General features: G+C 47.0%; 2 protein-coding genes across 4 annotated transcripts in view; one reads left to right on the forward strand and one right to left on the reverse strand.

Moving 5' to 3' along the window:
* The window catches only part of SEPTIN10 (septin 10), a 55765-nt gene extending 52803 nt beyond the window's left edge, over positions 1 to 2962 (reverse strand). For all 3 annotated transcript variants that reach the window (XM_081253703.1, XM_081253702.1, XM_081253701.1), the window contains exon 1: positions 2826 to 2962. In XM_081253703.1, coding sequence (XP_081109829.1) covers positions 2826 to 2852 — 27 coding nt within the window. In that variant the 5' untranslated portion in view covers positions 2853 to 2962. The remainder of the gene's footprint in view (positions 1 to 2825) is intronic.
* Positions 2851 to 9108, forward strand: SOWAHC (sosondowah ankyrin repeat domain family member C; the record flags this gene model as incomplete). Its single annotated transcript, XM_081253878.1, has 4 exons — positions 2851 to 3042; positions 3295 to 3484; positions 3614 to 6178; positions 6279 to 9108. The coding sequence occupies 3 exons, from the start codon at positions 2851 to 2853 to the stop codon at positions 4906 to 4908; spliced, it is 1677 nt and encodes a 558-aa protein (XP_081110004.1). The 3' UTR covers positions 4909 to 6178; positions 6279 to 9108.
* Positions 9109 to 9566: the final 458 nt, after the last annotated feature.

Below are 9566 nucleotides of genomic sequence, written 5' to 3' on the forward strand. Positions count from 1 at the left end.
TGAAAATACAAAAATAATAGAGAAAAACCAATGAAACAAATAGTTCTTTGAAAAGATCAATGAAATTGACAAACTTCTAGCAAGACTGACAAAGAAAGGCAGAAGATGCAAATTACCAATATCAGGAATGAAACAGGCACTATCACTACAGACTGAAGAAATCAAAAGGATAATAAGATAATATTATGAACAACTCTATATACAGAAATTTGACAACTTGGAAGGAATGGATCACAAAACCACACACCATCACAACTCACCCAGTGTGAAATAACATGAATAGCCAGATAACTATTAAGGAATTTAAATTTGTAAGTTTAAAAGTCCCTCTCCGTAAACTAATATGTAGACTTAATGTAATATCTATCAAAATCCCAGCAAAATTCTTTGTAGGTAGACAAGACTATTCTAAAATTTATAATGAAAGGCAAAGAAACTAGAATAGCCAAAAAATTTTTTGAAATATAAGAATAAAGTGAGAAGAATCAGTCGACTCTATTTCAAGACTTATTTATATAGCTACAGGAATCAAGACTGCATGCTAACAGAGATGCCAGAAAGAGATCCACAGAAACACGCTCAACTGATTTTTGACAGAAGTGCAAAAGCAATTCAAGAGAGGATAGATAGCCTTTTCAACAAATGCTGGAGCATCCATAAGCCAAAAATGACCCTTGACCTAAGTCTTGTATCTTATACAAAAATTAACTCAAAATGGGTCACAGGTTTAGATGTGAAACAAACTACAAAACTGTTAAGAAAAAATTTAGAGAAAACCTTTGGTATTCTGAGTTAGGCAATGGATTCTTAGACTTGACACAAAGGTACAATCCCTATGACGAAAAACTGATAAAATGGATGTTATTAAAACTTTTAAAAATGTTTGCTCTGCAAAAGGTTCTTTAAGAGGATGAAAAAAACCCCACAAAGAATGAGAAAAAACATTTGCAAACCACATAGCAAGGACTGGTGTCTAGAATATATATTTTAAAAACGTCTAAAATCAGCAGTAAAAAAAAATCCAATTAGACAATGTGCAAAAGAAATGAAGAGACATTTCACTGAAGAGAATATACAGATGGCAAACAAGCACATGAAAAGATGTTTAACATCACTAGCCATTAGAAAAATGCAAGTTAAAACCCCAATATATCATTACATACCTATCAGAAGGTCTAAAATGAAAAAACAGGAGCACCAAGCGCTGGGGAGGATGTGGAGAAACTGATCTTGCATACATTGCTGATGGGAATGAAAAACGGTGCAGAAACGCTGGGAAAGAGTTTGGCAGTTTCTTATGAAACTAAACATGCAACTGTCATGTGAATCCCAGAGAACTGACGACTTACGTCTTCCTCATGTTACATTACTAAAGCAGCTTTATTCATACCAGCCCAACACTGGAAACAACCTAGGTGTCCTTCAAACAAAGTGTGGTATATCCACCCCCGGAATACTACTCAGCAATTAAAAGGAACAAACTAATGATACTTGCGACACTTGAATGAACCTCCAGAGGACGCTGCTGAATGAAAAATATCCAATCCCCAAAGGTTACACACTGGGCGATCCCATTATATAACAGTCTCGAAATGACAAACTCATAGAAATCACAGACTGCAGTAGTTGCTGGGGGCTAAGGAGGAGGTGGAGTGGAAAGGAAGCGGCTGTGGCTACAAAAGGGCAGCGAAGGGTCCTGGGGCGAAGGAGAGCTCTGTCCTCACACAGCAGAGTCAGTGTCCTGGGTGTGCTCTTCACTGTGGTTGGCAGCGTGTTATTATTAAGGAAGACTGGGTAAAGGGTGCTGGGGAATTCTGTTACTTCTCACAGTTGCACAAGAATTTACAATTATCTCAAAAAGTTTAATTAAAGGTAAACTTATTGCAAAATAAGCACAGCAACTGACAAGAAATCCACCATCAATTAAATGATTAAACTCTCTCCAGCCCAAGTTTAATTCTGAAGACTGAACTTCACTCTGAACCAAAGAGTTTAAAACACATTTTCCTCACCCACACGTGCACACAACACAGCAACGGTAACAAGGCAGTCCAGACAGGAAAGCTGAGACCTCCCTAACGACAGGACACAGAGGAAAGAGACCTGGGCTGAATCAGGACAAAAACCCTCCTCCAGGCTCTATCAAACAAACGGGCTGTGTGACTTGGGAACATCACCCAACCTCTCAGGTCCCCACAACCTAAACTTTTAATCTGGGAGATTCTGCTTAGACCAGCACTTTTCAAACTTTTTGGTCCCAGGCCCCCGAAGAGCTTTTGTTTACAAGGATTACGACCACTGATATTTTTATAGTATCAGAAATTAAAACAAAATTTTCAAAAGGCAAGTGGTCCTTCCACAACGTATAGCGTCTGGAAAACTCCACGGCACTCACAAGAGAATGAGAGTGAAAAGGGCAAGGAACAGCTTGGAATGGCCGAGGACACAACTGTGACCATCCCACGGCTTACTTCTGAAATGAGATCAGTGCATAAAAGGGACTTGAAAGGTACAGAACACCGAACAAATCAGCCACATCAGCTCTTTTAACGGAAAAGGGCGCCAAGGCGGCAGAAAAAGGCTTCAATCCCAAGGAGGTCGATACTGGGTAAAATGGGGGGCTTCTGAAGGCCTGGGAGGCCGAGTCAGTGGGCCAGCCCGCCACCGGCACGCTCTCGCGCGTTCCGGACTGTTACAGAAAACGCCCCCGCTTCAGTCTCAACTACAGGCAAGACGGGAAGCCCCGCGAAGCCTCGGCCGCCGGGAGGGGCCATGGCAGGAGGGCGGGGGTCCCGGGGAGGCGGGGAGGGGGATCGGGGACTCACCAGGTGCCGCGCCACCTCGGAAGACATGGTACGAGCGGGGCTGGGCGGGCGGAGGGCCAGCGAGGCGGTTGCTGCCGGCCGAGAGGCGCGTCCGGCGGTGGAGGGGCGCTGGGGGCGGGACGGGACGGGACGGGACGGGGCGGGGCGGGCGGGCGGGAGGGAGAAAGGGAGGAGCAGCGGAGGGGGGTCCGGCGGCCTCAGTGACGTGGAGGGCCGGGCAGGATGGCGCGGGGCGGGGTCCGGTCGGGAAGGGAGGGGAGCTCAGGGGAGGGGTCCCGCGGCCTCAGTGACGTGGGGTCCGGGCGGGATGGCGCGGGGGACAGGGGTCCAAGAGGGAGGGGAGGAGAGATGAGAGGAGGGGTCCAGCGGCCTCAGTGGGCTGGGGGGCGGGGCGGGCTGCGCATCTCCACCGCGCCCAGATGCCGCGCGCGCGAAGCGGGCCTGTCACAGGAGTGCCCGGACCTTTTAGAGTGCCGGGGAAGGAATGGAGCACACTCGGGACGCGAGGAGAAAGACGCGCGGAAAAGCGGCCTCTGCTTTTCTGACCGTCGGGGTGGGGCTGGAGCACAGATTGCGGCCGGAGCGGGCGCCGGAAGTGGGCGGGGTCGGGGCGTGTCCCCTGGCAGGAGCGGCCATTGCGGACCGCTCACGGGCCGGAAGTGGGTGGAGCCAGGGCGTGTTCTTCGGGGAGAGCACTGATTGCGGCCTGCGCGGGGACTGAAAGGGGGCGGGGCGGAGAGGAGCGGGGCCAGCGGGAGCTGTAAGGCGGCCAGTGTGAAGGCCGGAAGTGGGCGTGTCCGCCCGGCGGGGGCGTGTCCACGGGCGCGGCCGGGGGGCGGTGGCGGCTAGTCAGGCCGCTGCGGCGCGCGAGGATCCTGAGGAGGGGCCAGTCGCGTTGGTCCGGAGCCGGCCAGGTGCGCGGCCGCGGATGGAGGGTCCAGTAGAGTGCGGGGCCCGGGACCAGGCCGAGCTGGAGCAGCCCGTCGGCGGCGCCCTGGGCGGGACGCCCGAACAGCGCGCCCGCGGCCGCCTCAGGGAGCCGGGGCACTCGGCGGCAGACCCCGCCGACCCCTCCGACCCCGCGGACGGCGCCCCGAGCGCTCCCCCAGGGAGGCGGCCCCGCGGCGGCCCCGCGGAAGAGGGCGCGCGGCCCGAGGTGCCTGGCGATGCGCCGCGGCCCGGCCGCCCCGCGCCCCGGGAGGCGGCGGGCGGCTCACCGCAGCTGCGGCGCGGCCCCGGGGGCGCGGACGGCGCGGCGGCAGAGGAGGAGGGCGCGGGCGCGCTGACGCTGGACCCTCTGGAGCACGCGTGGATGCTGTCGGCCGCCGACGGCCGCTGGGACAGCCTAGAGGGGCTGCTGGCCTGCGAGCCCGGCCTGCTGGCCAAGCGCGACTTCATCACCGGCTTCACCTGCCTGCACTGGGCGGCCAAGCACGGCCGGCAGGAGCTGCTGGCCCTGCTGGTGCGCTTCGCGGGCCAGCACCGGCTGCCGGTGAACATCAACGCGCGCACAAGCGGCGGCTACACCGCGCTGCACCTGGCGGCCATGCACGGGCACGTGGAGGTGGTGAAGCTGCTGGTCGGGGCCTACGACGCGGACGTGGACGTGCGCGACTACAGCGGCAAGAAGCCCTCGCAGTACCTGAGCCCGAGCACCGCCGAGGAGATCCGGACCCTGGTGGGCGCCCTGGACGAGGACGAAGCCGAGAGCGCGGCGGGCAGCGGGGGAGGGCGCTGGAGGCTCTCGAGGGTGCGGCCGTCGACCCTCATCTCCGGCAGGCTCTCGCACGCTCTGGAGGACGGCGGGGACCACCACCATCATCACCATCACCATCACCTGGCCGAGGGATTGGCTGCGGGCAAAGCGAAGGAGCCGGGTCGCAAAGCCTCGGGCAGCTCTAGTGGGCGGATGAAACCCAGACTCAACAAAATCCGCTTCCGAACCCAGATCATCCACACCACACCCTCTTTCAGAGACCCGGAGCAGCCCCTGGAGGAGGGGGAGGACGAAGAGGAGGACCGGTCTTTTAAAGGCCACTCATCCTCATTTAAATTGAGACCCAAGTCCAATGTATTCGGGTAAAAATGATTTCTTTTAGAACGTTCTAAGACTTGTTTGTCGTCTTAGGAATAGGGTACTAGGTGTAGACAAGGAAGTGAGACCAGAAAAGACTTAAGCTAAATGCTGCATTCTTACTTCGGGGGGTTGGAAAGGATGGGGAGGAATTCTCCTTAGCACTATGGCTGCAGTGGATTTCCAAGCGATTCCTCAAACCTTAACCTAGGCCTCTTTTCCCCCTGCCGCCCTTCAGCGCTGGAGTCCCTGTTTCTAAGGACTGAAAGTGTATCTAAATCAGGTGCTGAGTTGATGATTGAGGGTCCCTTTGATTGAAACATTGCCGGCTACCATGCAGAGTCAGGAGCATTGCACATTCGTATCTGTTTTTAATAGTGGCAACTCTTCCAAGAGCAACAGGAAATGCAAATTGTAATGAAGCTGGTAGTGTTTGTAAGTGTGAACAAACCGACATACTACCCTGTGTTTTTACTAATTGCATTTGTTTTTTAAGATGCTACTGAAGGTCAGGTCAGAGTTGAAATGCACAAATAATAATTTGAGAATAATGTGAATACAATTGGGAATCTCTCGGTACCCTACTTGTAAGTAGTGTTCACCTCTTTTCAAAAACAATTTCAGCTTTGGTCACTGAACTAAAGAAATAGGCAACATTCACTTTTGAGTTAATCTGTTGTGTGGTTTCCTCTTAATTATCTTTAATACCACTGCACTTAGTATTAAGGTACATTATTAATAACTACACAAATTTTTATTTAAAGAAAACACTTTTAACAACCTATGGTACTTTAAAGTAAATATTACCTCTGCTTCTGATTCTCACTAACTTGTTTTGCTTTTCCAAAAGTCTGATTTGTCGGAGTTTTTATTCTAGGGGTCATTTAACCGTTGGTTCTACTTGGCATGACCCTATTTGACAGTGCTTAGAGTTGAATTGCCTACAGAAACTGTTTCTGGTTTAGATTATTAACAAAAATTGACATAAATGTTAATGAACTGATGCTTCTGTGAAGTAATAATTAAATCAACTTAATGATTCTCACGTAAGGTGCACTTTTTTTTTTTTTTTTTTTTTTTATTCGCGGTACGCGGGTCTCTCAGTGTTGTGGCCTCTCCCGTTGCGGAGCACAGCCTCCGGACACGCAGGCTCAGCGGCCATGGCTCACGGGCCTAGCTGCTCCGCGGCATGTGGGATCTTCCTGGACCGGGGCACGAACCCGTGTCCCCTCTATCGGCAGACGGACTCTCAACCACTGCGCCACCAGGGAAGCCCAAGGTACACTTTTAATTTTACTAATGAAATACATTCATAGTCTCAATACTTTGTAGCAATGTTTTGCAAATGTTTAAAATACTCAATCTTTTCAATTTTCCAGTGTTTCCTTGAATCTATTAGAGACATGGAGTGAAGTTATTGGAAAGCTGGCTAGTAAATCTACCCAGTTAAAAATAGCACTTTATAAAAGGGAAAAGAAAATAGATGGGACTATTTCTATATTTAAATGCTGCTGGCTATTGAATCCCTTCACATGTAAGTGAAAAAATATCGGTCATTAAAATTAAAGACTTGTTTAACTGTGGTTCTTAATTATATTTCGTTCAAATGTGTTAGGGTGAATGTCTTTATAATTATTGTTCAATTTAACTCACAGGCATATTAAATTCACTTGTAACAAGATTCAAAACGACTTGTGGGAGACTAATTCCAAAACGTCCTTCTCCCTTGGTCTTTTTGGTCTCATAGTTGCTGAAATATAAATATTGCAGCCTGTAGTGATGACAGAGTGAGTTAACAGGTTGCAGAGTGAATGAACCAATACATAAATTGCACAGAACTGCAGTGTTTAGAGAGTTCTTAGATCTTTAATTTCCAAAGTTGTAGAAATTTGTAACAAGTGGGTCACACCTCTCTAGACAGCAATTGATTTTGTTTAAAGACTAATGAAAAACAGTCACATAAAATATATAAACTATTGTCCATTTGTGTGCCTTTACTTTTTTTTTTTTTTTTGCTGTACGCGGGCCTCTCACTGCTGTGGCCTCTCCCGTTGCGGAGCACAGGCTCCAGACGCACAGGCTCCGCGGCCATGGCTCGCGGGCCCAGCCGCTCCGCGGCATGTGGGATCTTCCGGGATCGGGGCACGAACCCGTGTCCCCTGCATCGGCAGGCGGACTCTCAACCACTGTGCCACCAGGGAAGCCCCTGTGTGCCTTTACTTTTGTTTTAGGATTATGGAAGTGGGATATGTACATTTGAGAAGCACTTTTATCCATACATGTGGGTGAAAATCTAATTTTATATAAATCAAAATTAGGTTCCTTGAAGGTGAAAAGCAGTCATTTGTTCCAAATCATACCCACATTGCCTGTACCTAGTGCGGGATAAGTTGTAACTTCTCACTGAGTCTTCGGTTTCAAGGACGTGTGAAGCCAAAGTGAACCATAAAAACACTGCGGAACCACCTCCATGTTCCACTGAACAGTGTTAATCTCTCAAATGTGTATGTTAGTGCCTAATTGCACAGAATCTATAACTTGCTAGATCTTTAGGGATTGAGTCAATACTTAACTTGCTTTTCACATTAAAGAATTCAACTTTTCAGATAAAATATACTTTAAAATTTCAAAAATCATTCCTGGGGGAACTTTTAGCATTCCTTGTCATGATGTACTTGTGTGCAGTAAGTGCAACATTTTCAGCTACTTAACTCTGTTCCTCTTATTTTTTCAATTTCCAAATTGAGATGATAAAAAGCAAGTGATTTGTGTAATTTGATGTTTGTGGAGTTGTGCCTACCATTAATGGAAATATGCACATCAGTTACTCTGAGGTTGTTGATGTGAAACTGTGGTTAGAAATTCCAGGTGTGTCGGTGTGTTTCTTACAGGTGCACTGGACACTAGTGAATTTGTCACAGCTCTCTTCACTTTTATGGTGTATAAAGTGCAGCTAGCTTATAAAACTTGAAAATATGGCACTAGTCTATTCATGCCTGAAATCTTGGAGTCCAGGATGCCTTGTCTCTTACTTTTCAAATAAGTGAAACTTTGGGAGTTTAGAATGTAAAATTTGTAAAGTTTGTTTTGTCAAAATAAAACGTTCACACTAGATTTTTCCTCTGAATTGTCTAAATCGCTATAGTCCTTTATATTTTTACCTGTCTGGGGTTTTACATTTCACACAGTGCTTTTTGAAGTTTGCATCTATTTGATCCTTTTTCTATCCCTTAAATAACTGGCCATATATCCTTAACTTACAGATAAGGGAATGAAGGTTGATGCTGTTCAGGGTCACAAACTCAATGGCAGTAAGATCTTAAGACTTGGTGCTTTTCCACAACATTATCTTTTCTGCACTTTGAACTGCCAAATTTTGGCAAAGGTGCTGCAGCTGGGCACCAGCGGTGGAGGAATCAGCTTGGGAAGAGGGTAGTACCTCTACCACTACCTTAAAAAAAATTGCAAATGAAAGGACCGACAAGGAATTAATCTCCAAAATATGCAAACAACTCATAGAACTCAATATCAAAAAAAAATCAAAAAATAGGTGGAAGATCTAAATAGACATTTCTCCAAAGAAGACATACAGTTGGCCAAAAAGCATATGAAAAGATGCTCAACATCACGAATTATTAGAGAAATGCAAATCAAAACTACAATGAGGTATCACCTCACACCAGGAAGAATGGCCATCATCAAAAAATCTACAAACAAATGCTGGAGAGGGTGTGGAGAAAAGGGAACCCTCTTACACTGTTGGTGGGAAGGTAAACTGGTGCAGCCACTATGGAGAACAGTATGGAAGTTCCTTGGAAAACTCAAAATAGAATTACCATATGACCCAGCAATCCCACTCCTAGGCATATATCTGGAGAAAAGTGTAATTTGAAAAGATACACGCACCCCAATGTTCATTGCAGCACTATTTACAATAGCCAGGACACGGAGGCAACCAAAGTGTCCATCAACAGAGGAATGGTTAAAGAAGATGTGGTACATATATACAATGGAATATTACTCAGCCATAAAAAAGAATGAAATAGTGCCACTTGCAGCAACATAGATGGACATAGAGATCGTCATACTGAGTGAAGTAAGTCAGACAGAGAAAGACAAATATATGGTATCCCTTGTATGTGGAATCTAAAAAGAGGGGTACAAATGAACTTATTTACAAAACAGAAATAGAGTCACAGATGTAGAAAACAAACATGGTTACCAAGGGGGAAAGGGGGGGGATAAATTGGGAGATTGGGATTGACATATACACACTACTATATATAAAATAGATAACTAATAAGAACCTACTGTATAGCACAGGGAACTCTATTCAGTACTCTGTAATGACCTATATGGGAAAAAAATCTAAAAAAGAATGGATGTGTATATGAGTGTAACTGATTCACTTTGCCATAAAGCACAAACTAACACAACATTGTAAATCAACTATACTCCAATAAAAATTAATTTAAAATAATTTTAAAAACGCATGGCTCAAGCACACACCAGCTACCATAAACCCTCCCCAGACTGGAGCTTAAGGAAGATGGGAATGCCTTTTTCCATTTTCTTTAATGTCCATCAAACATTGGACATTAATGAATTTATTTCCTCATCAAGGTTGCCTTTGATCTTGGTTTTAACCAAGTTCAGCGGGTGGCCGA

The sequence above is a fragment of the Mesoplodon bidens genome, assembly GCF_964165515.1.
Source record: "Mesoplodon bidens genome assembly, chromosome: 14".
NCBI classification, from domain to species: domain Eukaryota; kingdom Metazoa; phylum Chordata; class Mammalia; order Artiodactyla; family Ziphiidae; genus Mesoplodon; species Mesoplodon bidens.